General features: G+C 39.1%; 1 protein-coding gene across 1 annotated transcript in view; it reads left to right on the plus strand.

The window, feature by feature from the left end:
• IPO8 (importin 8) overlaps window positions 1–14,259 on the plus strand; it is a 50,832-nt gene that overhangs the window by 14,543 nt on the left and 22,030 nt on the right. The window contains exons 6-15 of the mRNA XM_070946796.1: window positions 343–432; window positions 1,885–1,979; window positions 2,288–2,372; window positions 3,128–3,262; window positions 6,308–6,407; window positions 8,171–8,247; window positions 9,022–9,138; window positions 10,256–10,345; window positions 11,193–11,358; window positions 13,334–13,494. Coding sequence (XP_070802897.1) covers window positions 343–432; window positions 1,885–1,979; window positions 2,288–2,372; window positions 3,128–3,262; window positions 6,308–6,407; window positions 8,171–8,247; window positions 9,022–9,138; window positions 10,256–10,345; window positions 11,193–11,358; window positions 13,334–13,494 — 1,116 coding nt within the window. The remainder of the gene's footprint in view (window positions 1–342; window positions 433–1,884; window positions 1,980–2,287; window positions 2,373–3,127; window positions 3,263–6,307; window positions 6,408–8,170; window positions 8,248–9,021; window positions 9,139–10,255; window positions 10,346–11,192; window positions 11,359–13,333; window positions 13,495–14,259) is intronic.

The following is a 14,259-nucleotide window of genomic DNA, read 5'->3' on the forward strand; positions in this document are numbered from 1 at the left end:
TGGCGGCAAACGGGCGCGGCAGCAGCAAATGGGCCGCAGCAGTGAATGGGTGGTGGCGAATGGACCAGATGAATACCTGATGGATACTGGGAGGCAGAGGCAGATTTTTTTTTCTTGTTTTCCTCCCCCAAAAATGTAGGTGTGTCTTATAGTCCGGAGCATCTTATACTCCGAAAAATATGGTAGTCTCTGGTCATTGGAGGTTAAAAAAAAGAGTATTGCAGCTCCCAGTTAATACATTGTCTAAATTGTCTGTATATTTTGTAATATACAGTCAGGGACTGTATAGTTTAGGTATTCAGCGATATTGATATTCTCTTTTTCCTCTTCTTTTAACTTCAGTATGCTTTGCCACTTCAGCTGGTGAATAACCAAACGATGACTCAGTGGATGGAGATTTTCCGGACTGTCATTGACAGAAGTGTGCCTCCTGTAAGGTTTACATTACTGGACAGCTTTAATATCCTTTGAGCGCATTGGCAAAAAGGGGAAGTTTAGGGTTGAGGAACATTTTTATCCAACTATATGGAGGGCTTGTTCTGCTTTTGCCGTGTTCTTGTACTTTAAAAGAAGGCATTAAGGAGGAAGTGGAGCCATTGCTCACACTCCCTTGCTTTTCGCTCAGCAAGAATATCATGTACAAAAAGCGAAGCAGTTCGAAATCTAGGTATGTTAAATTGTGGTTCTGACTAAGGTTATTAAACACTGCAGTGCCTGGATCATGCAGGTCTACTTTTCCCTTTGACCATGCTTTCTCTGGCTCCCACGCTGGGAGGAGGTGCCTGCTGGTGGTATATGGGAATATAATTGTTACATTACCTATATGAGAGCTTATTTTATTGGTTCAAAATAGGGGTGGGCAACCCATAAGCCTTTTACGACTCCATCTCCAGATTGTGCTGCTGAAATACGGCAACAAGATGGCTAATTGTCATCTTGCTTTGGCCTATTTTTGGGATGGGTTTGGAGTATTGGGAGTGGGTGTGTGAGAAGCTGGTCTACCAATCCTACTCTTAAAGAGTCAAAAACCAAGCCCCTCCATTTTGACTCCATGGTTTCAGGAATATCACTGTAGCACAGAATGGCTTCCTGCAGCTCTGGAGAAAGTTCTTGCTACTCACCCCTGACAAACTGAGTTTAAAGCCTGTGGATCACTTTATATGAATGGCATGCCTCCTTAAGAACACGCAAAGATAAGATCCTGTTAACAATAGGCCCTTGTCAGCACAACAATTTGAAGGTCTCTTTCTAAGCTTCTTTCTAAGAGCTGTGATGGTGCAGTGGTTAGTTTGCAGTATTGTAGACCAGCTCTGCATTCCATTGCCAGTAGTTCGATCCTGACCCTCTCAAGGTTGACTCAGCCTTCCGTCCTTCTGAGGTCGGTAAAATAAGAACCCATATTGTTGGGGGCAATATGCTGACTTTGTAAACTGCTTAGAGAGTGCTGTTAGAGAGAACACTGTGCTCTCTAACATAAAGAGAGCACTCTTTCTAACATAGAGAGAGCACTATGTAGTGGTATCTAAATGCTATTCATCATCATCTCCTTTTAATAACCCCATAATCCCTTGCGGGATGGAGTCTGGGCAACTGAATGGAGCTGAGTGTTTACTGGCCAAATGCCCTTCCTGTTGCCAATGCGTAATTTTATTCAGCAGATATATTCTCAGTGTGCCCAGAGAGAAATATCTGCCTCTACCTAGGATCGAACCCACAGCCTCCTGTTTGTGAGGCGAGAGCTCCACCTCTAGGCCACCGCATCACTCAGGTATCTAAATGCTATTGCTAAATTGTGTCTCGAGGCTATGAAGGCTGTAGATTCTTCTTATCATGCTCCATTAATGTTAACTGCATTGATGGCTGATAGTTCTTTCTTTTGGTTAGGAAACTCTGCAGGTTGATGAAGATGATCGGCCAGAATTGGTGTGGTGGAAATGTAAGAAGTGGGCTTTTCGGATTGTTGCTCGTCTTTTTGAAAGGTTATTATGCTAATAACAAAGAATGACATTACTAAATCCTGTTTTGGCATGTTTATAATGTTTCCAAATCGTAAATGTTTAAAAAAAAATTGGCCCAAGTTCAAGTATCAGCAAATCTGCAGAAAAATTGCTCTATCGGCTATAAAAATGTGGCAATTTTAATGGAATTTGTGCGTTCCTTTTGCCATAAAGATTGCCTTTAATTGCATGAGTGAAAATTAATGGGAAGCTTAATGATAATGAGGTATACATTAGTATCTTTGTATAAAGTAATATATTTACGTTCTTTTGCGTTTACATTTTTAAAGGTATGGTAGTCCTGGAAATGTAACAAAAGAATATTATGAATTTTCTGTATTCTTCTTGAAAACCTATGCTGCGGGAATCCAGCAGGTAAAGGCTTGTCTTATTTAGTGAAATAACATGGCAATATTGTAGCAAACATTTTAACTTGCTCTTTGGTAGCATACACTGAAGACATTGTGAGGTAAAAGAGTAATGATTACACCACTTGGATAAACCCTGGATAAGAGGGTATGGAAGATGATTGATCATATCCTGAAAAACTGTTTATAAGTTGTTATGGATAATGAGGTGGCTTGTGTTCTCTTAGTCAAAACAACCTAAATTTTAGTATTTACAACCCATTAAAAGGCCCTAATTTTACTGACACTTCACTTAATCAGAAAGTTTTATTGCGGGAAGCAGTGTTTGTAGCTCTCATCTCTGAGATATCAGTAAGTTGACTGTTCGGAGGTCAACTGATTTGGCCCACAGTTTCCAGCTGATTAATGAATAGGCTAAATATTATTACAGGAATCTTCTTTAAAGGATTTCATTTTCATCATTTTCATTCAGGAAATTGTTAATGGATCAATACCCTCCTTAGGAGTCTAGGAAAGTCCAGGGTACATTTTCTATGGAAATGTGATTGCCAGCTTTTTCTTTTTTAAGTCAGAACATTCTCCATCATATCAACCTGTTAGCTAAAATTAAAACATCATCTAGGATGTGAGAAATATATTAGCTTTTCTCTTTTGCTTAAAACGATAGTGCAGATTTTTTTCCCCAGTACTTCAAACCTGATGGCTCAATGTTGAGTTCTGATTGTATATAATTATGTCACAATGCCTTCAACTTTCCTTTAGGTACTCCTAAAAATCTTGGATCAATACAGGCAGAAAGACTATGTAGCTCCACGTGTCCTTCAACAAACATTAAACTATCTGAACCAGGGAGTCCATCACTGTATAACCTGGAAGCAGATGAAACCCCATATGCAGGTCAGTATAAGAGTAGCAATTTGTGCCTGTGGGTAAACTCTGAAAACATGAGTTAGAACTTGTATGATAATTTTGAAATTGAGGTAACAATTGAGCGAGTTATAACTATAACGGCAACACAGCTGCAGGAACAAAGATAGCATATTTTCCCCAACAATCTGGGTCCTTATTTTACCTCAAAAGAATGGAAGGCTGAGTCAACCTTGAGCCGGTCAGGATCGAACTCTTGGCAGTAGGCCATACTGCATTCTAACCGTGGCATCACCGCGGCTCGGATAATTAATTCATTACACAGTTGTTTCATTTGCTTGTATTTCTATCTTACACAGTGCCTGTAAGGTCAATTTCCAGATATTGCATCAAATGTAAGGCTGTTACCAAGTGAACCTTTTCTTTTGCCATTTATCTCCCCACGTCATTATGTAAAAGGTGTGATATGATTCACTGCAGTGCAAATTCCCACAAATAGTACAAATTGTGCTAGAACTATTATTGCCGTTTCAGTCACAATGTGCCAAGGCGGGCAGTCAACTTGGCTTTAGCGTTCCAAATCCGTTTCTAAATGGGTAGAGAATAGCACACCCTTGTATGAAGGATCTATTGTAAAAGGAAAGATGGAGTGGGATGTAACAATCACCGTCATCTCCCCAGTGTTAAAACTCCTCCATCCAATATAAAGATTCATCTGAAGTCCTAAAGTACTAATTCCTGAATCCTGAGATTTTATCAAGTGGAGTTATAGAGCATAAGGTGGGCCTACAATCGCAGGAATAGAAGCAGTTGCTTTAAGGAGATGCAGAGAGAGACTCCACAATAGGTTTTGTGCAGCTCCAGAGTGCTGAATGGCCTTAATATTTTCATTTTTATGTTGTCTCTTTCCTAAAATCCTTTACAGATGATATTTCTATGCATACATAATTTTAGAAATATTTCGAGGAAAGTGTTATATTTGGCTTGGTAAACATTGCCAGTGATTCTCTTCAAGTTTCAATTCATAACTGCAAAATGAGAATAAACAATGAATTACGTATTTGCAATATAATCTTTAAAGCATAAAAGGTCTTTTTGGGCTTACTGTGAATAATGAGATTACTATTCTATTTTTTTTATTAGCAGTGATGTGTCTTAAATTAGCTTTTTTCTTCTTCCTCTCTGTTAAGAGTTCTCCAACAAGAATGATAATCCTTAGATTTCTTTCTGGCGAGTAAGAGATTGTATTGTATCTCATTCAATATAGTTTTTTTTTTCTCCCTCAAGGACCCTATCATGTACCTGGGCAAAATTGAAGGCTGCATAACATGCACTTTGTTTTCCCATAAGTATGACACAAAGAGTTTGATGCAGCTCACCTCTCAGATCTTTGGCTTGGGCCTAACTCTTTTGGGAATGAACAAATGTAACCGTGATCAATCTGAGTGAACAAGTAGCCTTTAATTATATCTCAGCTGGAGAGAAAATAATTGATGCGAGAGTTAGTTTAGCACTAGCAGTAGCACTTAGACTTATATACCACTTAATGGTGCTTTGTAGCCCTTCTCTAAGCCATTTACAGAATCAGCTTATTGCCCCCAACAATCTGAGTCCTCATTTTACTGACCTCAGAAGAATGGAACTCTGAGTAAACCTTGAGCCCATCAGTTTAGTCTACTGCAGGGGTTCTCAACCTTTTCTATACCCTGCACCCCTTACAAATGTAAATAATTATATGCATATAATTATGCATATACACTACAATTTTGAAATTTCTAAACCCAAGTTTTTGCACCCCCTGGAATATTGTCTCATACCCCAAGGCAGTGCGAGCACCCCCGGATGGGAACCCCTGGTCTAGTGGTTAAGGTACCAGACTAAAAAGCAGAAGAGATCCATCTTAGCCATGGAAGCCAGCTGGGTGACTTTGGGCCAGTCGCTTTCTTTCAGCCCAACCCATCTCACAGGATTGTTTGGGGAAAATAAGAGGTGAAAGGTATGTTGGATAGGTCACTGCCTTGAGTTATTTGTAAAAATAATAAAGCTGGAATACAAACAAACAATGTGGATAAATAAAATAAAAATAAATAAAGTTTATTGTCATTGTACGTGTATACACAGTATACCCATACAATGAAATTCACATAACATCCAGAAACCAGGTCCAACACACATGATAATCCCCAGACACACCCCCACCCACCAAAATTTCCCCATCCCTAAAACCATCCAAGCATCCACACAACAGACCAAGTAATGCTGTCCAACAGCTCACTGATGGTGGCCCTTTAGTTCATTGTTGAGTGCAATTATAGCTCGGATAAAAACTATTCAGAAAATGTGTGGTCCGAGTTTTAATTGTTCTGTATCTTCTGCCAGAAGGCAACAGTCCAAAAAGATTGTAAGCAGGATGGGGAAGAGTCTCTGAGAATGTTATGCAACTTCCTCAAACAGCGAGATTCGAAGATATCGTCCAGGGCTGGTAGCTGGAGTCCGATGATATTCTGGGCAGTTTTAATGATTCTCTGTAGAGCATTTTTGTCCACTACAGAGCTGCTCCCATACCATGCAAGGATGTCATATGTCAGGACACTCTCAATGGTGCTGCGATAGTAGGACAGAAGTAGATGCTGAGATAGATTTATCTTCCTGAGCATTCTCAGGAAGTACAGCCTCTTCTGTGCCTTAATGCTTAATGCTTAAGCAAAGCAACTCTGAACCGGGGAATATATTCCTGGCTTTAAGAAGATCTCCACAGGATATATTGTATATTGCAGCTTTATGAAGAAGGTTTTTTTTAGAATGATCAACTATATGCTTATTAACTATTAAGATACAGTAAATGATCATCAGTTTGTTGTAGTGGCTAAGGTACTGGGCTAGAAATCAGGAGGTCATGATCATCCTCCCTTAAGCATGGAAGCTGTCTAGGTGATTTTTGGCCGCTGGCTGTCTCTTGACTCAACCCACCGCATAAGAGTTCTAGCTATGGAGAAAAGAGAATAGATCAAAAATGAAGGTTGGATAGCAAACATATTCAACTACATTTGATTTCCTCTTTGCTTTTCTTATTAGACTTTGTGTGAAGACGTCATCTTTTCTCTGATGTGTTATAAAGATGAGGATGAAGAACTCTGGCAGGAGGACCCATATGAATACATCCGCATTAAATTTGGTAATTTTTATTTGTCAGTTGTCACTCGTATCTGCTCCTGGAAAATCCCTGGTGATGATGCACATTGCTATGCATCTAGATCAGCCAACATTTGGGGGGTTTTTTTGTATGTACAAATCCGGAGGGCGTATTATACTGTCCTGCAGAATGCCTGTGTATCTGATTGCTTACGCAGTCCACCCCACTCCTAAGCTCCTGTTTCCCATAACCCTTGTGAACTATGGTGGTAGAGAAAAGTCTGTAAAAAGTGGGAACAGAAGTTGAGAGAAGCAAAATAAAGATGTAGTAAAAAGATAAGATATTGTTGTGACCTAGGCCCAAGTAGGTATTATCAGACGCAATCAATTCTAAACAGATTTTATTAGAAAAGCTGAGAATTAACTCATTCTCAGCGTAGTCCAAACTAATTCAAAACAAATTCTTCATAACACAATTCTTCAGCCTTATCACCAACCTTGGTCTACTTTGGCAACCTGCCAAAGGCTTTTCTTGGCAAAAGTTCAGAAGCAGACGCCGCTGACAAGAAATAAATGCAGCAAGACAAGAAACAAATCTATCAACGTTGTTTTCCGACAAAGAGCCCAAGAACCGTTGCTGGTCTTTTAAGCCTTATGAGAGGGGCCAATCATCTCTTGGCCCTACTCCCGAGTTGTCCTTTTTGCTTTAGCTGCTCTTGCCTTCTGGCAGCTCTTCTCATGCGTGCACTAGGAACAGGCTCCTCCTGTTCCTCTGCCTCTCTGCTGTCAGCCTCTGGAGGCTCCGGAGTCCGCATATCACTCCCAGATGGCCCTGGCCCCATCTCTGCCTCCGACGCAGAGTCCTCATCCGGGCCTTCCCCAGCCTCCAGGACTGGCCCATGTTCTTCCTCAGCCTCCTCACTGTCTGACTCCACTGCCAGCTCCACAGGCTGCCGGTGGACCACAACAGACATTGGTTGTGAGCAGTTCATCTCCAATAATGATTACTGTATTATAATGATAAACTTGTTTGTTTCAGTTGAAGATTATGCCACGGACAGGTGATGAAAAATGAGATAGTAAAGTATTTGGTTGATGTGTAGAAAAATGGCTTTGGCAGTGCAGCTCAATGCTGCTCAGCATTTAGACTTCTTTTATGAAGTTCAAGGTAATCTACTAAAAGCTTGAAGAGAATCAAACTTTATTGTGGTTAATTGATTCCAAGGTATCTTATTTAAAATCAGATTTCTTGAACAACAGTTCAAGAACTATTTTCTGTTAATAACACACCGTTTGCACATGGCTATTTTCTCACTTCATTCCAATATTGAATATAAAAATGTAGGTGTTCGTCACTATACTAAGAATTAATTGATTTATTGAGTGGGGGGGGGGTAGAAGAAAGTCTTATTTTTCAATGATGGAAAGACCGACTCCAGATTTACCATTTTATACTATTGATATATATATATATATATATATATTTGTTTCTGTTTATGAATTGGCTGTTTATTGAGACGGGGGAAAAACTGATCAATGTTTATTCTGTGCAATTAATGATAGGTCTAAAAATGTAATGGAGATTCTTGGCCTTTTAAAACTCTTTTGATTTTCTGTTTTTTGTTCTTTATATTTCTCTTGTTGATTTTTCTTTTTATCCCTTTTACTTTCTTTTCTTAAATACTAAAGAAAAAAAAGAGCATCCAGAAAAACCAGTTACTAGCTTGTCCATGTTTTGTCACATTTATAATGATTTGTTAAATTGTCAACGGTTGTGTAGTAACATCCTTTTTCATATTTTTCAAGATGTATTTGACGATTATGCATCCCCTACAACAGCAGCCCAGATTCTTCTGTGCACTGCGGCAAAAAAACGAAAAGAGGTACGTCTCATAATTTTGTCAAAATATGATGGCTTTTTAAATGGTCAAATAGTAGTTGTCTGTCTGTTCTTTAACAGCAGTTGTTGATTTATATTCATATCCTTCCAGTTGTAGAAAAAGAAGTATTAAATACATATTTATCTTTAGGACCTCCGAGCTTAAGTATATAGCTTGTACCATTCCTACAATTGGAATGCTACCTTTGTATGTAACTAAATTATTTTTAGGTAAGGAATAGGATTGGCTTAAGATCTACTAGGATTTTTTTATTTTTGTGTTGATAGCAGAGTACAGGCTCACATTCCTTTGCCATCAGATCCGGCAGGTCTTTTTGACATCCAAGGACAGCTTTATTAGTTGCTTTTTCTTTTAATTTATTAAGATAGTATAACTGGGAAAATACATGGAGTATTTTGTACACCCACAGAAGACAGTGGAGTTTTTTCTCCACTCCAATATTGAGATATTAATAGATTTCCCTTGGACTCTGCTAAATTTTCTTGACTGTTTTATTTAAATATAAAAAACACATCTAAGACAACTGTCAATTTATTTGACCCCAAGGCAATTCTAGAATTTATAAATTTTTATTCTGGAAAAAGTACCTAGCTTTCAGAATTTCAGGCTATAAATTAAAATATATATTGTTCAATGTGTTTTACTGAAACAATCATCTACAGTAGTTTAAACTGATCTTAATGTTAGTGACTTTCCTAATGAATTTGCTTGAGGTTTCATTTCTTTACCTTTTTTGTGTATGTGCTGTTTGTTTAGGTGTTACCAAAAATGATGGCATTTTGTTATCAGATTCTCACTGAGCCCAACATTGACCCTAGAAAGAAAGACGGGGCATTGTATGTAATTGGATCACTAGCAGATATTTTGCTGAAGGTAAAACAATGATGTTTTGTGAAATGGTCTTATCTCTAGAGATTTGACACCCGGGATTTGTGATACTTCAAAATAAAAGCCTTATGAAAGAGCCCAGCTGCATAAAGGTGTCCTTGATTAAAAAGTTTTCAGAAGTGATTCTGTAGCTGTCAGGCTGGGCAAGAACTGAGCCAGGACTTAACCAAAAAAAAAAAAAAAAATGCTTTAGTGATGCTTTGTAGCCTCTGTAAAAATTGCAGGTTGAATTTGTCCGCTGGCTGAATGCATTCTGCTCCCTGCTACAAAATTGAGTTCATTTCTCAATTCCCCAACCTCCTGCCAGAGGAATCAGTGCTGATAGTGAATGTCCATGTCTGTACCTTGACATTTTAAAGTGCTTCTTATATATTTAGTTCATGATCTGCATGGCATGTGCTGAAGCCATGCAACATTGGAAATCTCCTCAAGCTAATTCTCGTATTAGGAATTGAGCTTTGGGTTATGCTGTGATTGCATACCCTTGTAGAATTCTTAATAATTGGTCATGGCAAAGCCACATCCTTTACAAGTACTCATTCCGTGTAGGCTTCTGTCCATCTATTCTATTTAAGAGCCACGGTGGCGCAGTGGTTAGAATGCAGTACTGCAAGCTAATTCTGCTGACTGCCAGCAGCCTGGAATTTGGCAGTTCGAATCTCACCAGGCTCAAGGTTGACTCAGCCTTCCATTCTTCTGAGTGGGTAAAATGAGGACCCAGATTGTTGGGGGCAATGTGCAGACTCTGTAAACCACTTAGGGCTGTAAAAACACTATGAAGCGGTATATAAGTCTAAGTGCTATTGCTAGTCAATCAGTTAGATTACTCCTGTTCAGGCTCACATGGCTGGGGTGATTGCAGTAAGAAACATTGTCACTGCATTTTGTTAGACAACCCAAGTAGTGTGATATTTTAAGTCCTTTTATTTGAGTAGTTTCAATTTTACATTTTGGCGTCTATCTTTTTCTTTTGCTGATATCAGGATGTTTTCTGAAAATTAATTTAAAGCCAGTGTAACCGTTTAAGAATTACGTGAGAATTATTATATGTAAAAATGGGGACAAAGGCGCTTCTTTTTCTGTTAATTATTACCCCTATTAGAAAAGCGTGTTCAAGGATCAGATGGAATTGATGCTGCAGAATCATGTCTTTCCGTTATTCATGTCAAATCTTGGATATTTAAGAGCAAGAGTAAGTGAATAGAACATGTGCCTTTTTTCATGATGGTTTGGGCTTATCTGCTTGTGCCTGGGGATAAATAGGTGTTTATAAAGAGAGCTAATAATGTGTTTAGTAGAATACACATTCATCTTACTCATTCTCATGCTGAAACTGTAAAGCTTGATTGGAAGGCTGGCATATCAAGGTTGACTCAGCCTTCCATCCTTCCGAGGTGGGTAAAATGAGGACCCGGATTGTTGGGGGCAAAATGCTGACTCTGTAAACTGCTTAGAGAAGGCTGTAAAGCAGTATATAAGTCTAAGTGCTATTGATAAGTGCTATATTGGGACAGAAATTACTACTCTCTTTAACATAATTATTGAGAAGCAGAACTCTGTGTAAGCTTTTGTAAGATTGGGACAAAGATTATTCTATATTTATACATTTTAATAGGCTGATTCCCAGAATGCCACACAAGATGGCATCTTGGTTGCTGTTTCATATATCATCCTATTTTATGCGGTTGTAGTTATTTTATTTGTTGTTATCTAGAAGAATGTAATAGGTAACTCCAGTCCTTCATTTCTATCAGTCTCCCATATTTCCTCTAAATTACATACAGTATAGAAGGTGAAGGAGAGTATTGTGTATAGAAAAGCCTTGAGCACAAAGAAAGATTTCTTTGAATCTCAGTATCTGGTTTCAATGCTGCTTTATTATGAATTCTTTTGGGGTGGGTGGACGATTGTGTTGTGGAGAGGACTGCCTTGAAAACGATAAAATATAATGAACTCGGAACTGTTAACACGCAAATGATTTCTCTATAAGAGTATCTGGTCTTGAATAGCATCTGATTTCCTTTTTTCTTCTGCCGCAGTCCTGTTGGACCCTTCGTTCATTCAGCACCTTAAAATTTCACAATGAGCTCAATCTAAAGAATGCCGTTGAACTAATAAAAAAGAGCTTGATTGAAGACAAAGAAATGCCTGTCAAAATGGAAGCTGCCATTGCACTTCAGTCCTTGATAAGCCATCAGGAACAAGGTTTGATTTTCACTTTTCTTGGTTGTCTACTGTAGTTCCTCTTCATGGACTGTTTTTGTGTCCCATCTTTTTTGTTTCTTTTCCTACCATCATCGTATGCAATGAATCTCACTTTTAATGTTCTGTTGTTTATCTCTGTTCATTTTTCCTTCCTTCCTTCCTTCCTTCCTTCCTTCCTTCCTTCCTTCCTTCCTTCCTTCCTGGTAATGATTTAAGAGCTGACCAGCTGCTATGATGATGTAATGCTAGGAAAGAATCAGCAAAGTTTTTGGGCTGATATCACTTTAAGAGCCTGTAATAAGAAGAGGCCCTGTTGGGGCGTAACTCTCTCTACGTGTGTGCTTCCGTGTTGTAACTGCCAAGTGCTGTTTGTTTGAGGTCTGACTAAAGTATGTGTATGTATATATTCTTTGTAGATAAAACCACTATTTAAATACAAACCTCTGTTTACTGTATTTGCTCCTGGATTGTCTCACATAGTCACACTGTGCGCACTCTGACCCTTCCTTCCTTCCTTCCATACATACATATATACATACATACATACATAACCTCTTCTTATCAAATACCTTTCTTAGTTTATGGATTATCCTGTTTCTTGTTTTTTCCCCAATATACGTAAAAATTAATATTAAACTATTTTGGCTTCTATTTTTACTCTGCCTTTTGTCACAGTTTTTGTCTAACTGGATATATATTTAGATGTGGTTGGAGACAGGGATTGCTGCAAAGAAAGATATTAGTTTCAAAATGTTTTAAAAATAATAATTGCATTTATATCAGAGTAAGTCTTCCTGGTGACTTTATAAATTTATGAATTTAGGGGTTTTGGTCAACAGTACGGAAGTGATTTGCATCTCTTTCTTATAGGATGATTTTTTAAGATTCCAAATCTAGCATTCCCCGTCAATGCAATTTTTGTGTGAGAAAGAAGCAGATAGACAGGTAGAAATGCAGAACATTGTTACCAAAGACAAAAGAAGGATACCAAGGGCAATTAAGAGCTCACTCAGACAAGCAGATATTTGTCTCGTAATCTGTTTTAGTCCTCGATTTACAACAATTCATTTAGTGACCATTCAAAGTTGCAACAGCAGTGGGGAAAAAAAGTGACTTATGACCGTTGCAGCATCCCCATGGTCACATGATCAAAATTCAGATGATGATGATGATGATGATGATTATTATTATTATTATTATTATTATTATTATTATTATTATTAATAATAATAATTTAATTTGTATACCACCCTTCTCCCAGAAGGGACTCAGGGTGGTGAACAGCCAAAATTAAAAAACATACAAATACAAAAGTTAAGATAATTAAAAAGAATTAAATCACTAGCTTCCCAATTTAAAACCCCCAAATCCATAAAATTTAAAATCCCAATTTAAAAAACCATTTAGGCTAGGCCGGCTTGATGGAATAAAAATGTCTTCAGGGCTTTACGGAAGGTCTGGAGGTCCGGGATCAATCGTATTCCAGGAGGCAGCTCATTCCACAAGGCGGGTGCCCCCACAGAGAAGGCTCTCCCCCTGGGGGCCGCCAGCCGACATTGCCTGACCGACGGCACCCTGAGGAGGCCCTCTCTGTGAGAGCGTATTGGCCGGTGGGAGGTTATCGGTAGCAGCAGGCGGTCTCGCAAATAACCTGGCCCTAAGCCAAGATGCTTGGCAATTGATTCATATTTATGACAGTCACATCATCCTGGGGCCATGTGCTCCCCTTTCGCGACCTTCTGACAAGCAAAAGTCAACGGGGAAGCTAGATTCATTTAACAACAGTGTTACTAACTTAAAGGCTGCAGTGACTCGCAGCCAAGAAAAGTTGTAAAAAGCTCGCTTAACAAATGTCTCAGTTAATAACAGGAATGTTGGGGCTCAATTGTGGCCGTGAGTCCAGGACTTCCTGTATCTATTTTAATTTCCCCCCCCCCCAGTGTTATGTTTGAATGTATGTTTGGTTTCTTTTTAGCAAAGGAATACATTAAGCCCTACATCAGGCCTGTCATGCAGGAGCTGCTGCTTGTAGTTCGAGAGACTCAGAACGATGATCTTACCAATGTAATTCAGAAGCTGATTTGTGAATACAGCCAAGAAGTAGCCACAATTGCTGTGGAAATGACGCAGCATCTGGTAAGTGAGGGCGGGGATTCCTTTTTGGCTGAAGGCTACTGAGAAAACGTGTTTTAGTCCCTTTCTGCAAACGTAATTTTTACAAAGGGAGGTGTATCAGCCATCCTGAAATGATCCCATTATTACTTTAGATCAGGGGTGGTATGAACTTACCTTTGCTACCGGTTCGCAAATGCGAGCACACGCGCCACCTCCAGCATGCACAGGGTCTTCTGCACATGCGCAGAGCTTCAAAAAGGGGACATGATGACATCCAGGCGGATGGGCGGAGCCTCCCGCAGCCGCTGCTACCAGTTTGCCCGAACTGGATAGAACTGGCTAAATACCACCACTGCTTTAGATTACTGAAGATTAGTCTAGACTTAATTTTCTTGTTGGGAGGAAAATAATGTCATTCATTTGTAGTGGGGAAAAAAACAAACATATTAAACCTGCCCCCTGTCCCTGAAGACTTGAGAATGAGAGCGAAGTGAGGCTTCTTCAAGTAAGTTCCAGACAATATTTTATCTGTACTCTGGCTTGACAGTGTCAGCCTTCCCAGGTAGTCCAAGCAACCAGATGAGCTAATCCTACTTTATTGTAAGGCTACATTAACAGAATCTTATGCAAGTCTAAAAGCAGAAATCTCCTGCTGTTTCCTTCACACCCTGATAAGTTAGACAGAATCTTTTCTGAGTTTCCTTTTCTGCCCCTTCTGCAGCTGCAGACTCTCCCACCTTATCTGATCCTTTCCTATCTCTTTCCTCCCCCCCTTTCCCAAGGTCA

Source organism: Pituophis catenifer, unplaced genomic scaffold (assembly GCF_029215685.1).
Source record: "Pituophis catenifer annectens isolate HBS135680 unplaced genomic scaffold, rPitCat1.0.hap2 SCAF_7, whole genome shotgun sequence".
NCBI classification, from domain to species: Eukaryota; Metazoa; Chordata; class Lepidosauria; order Squamata; family Colubridae; genus Pituophis; species Pituophis catenifer.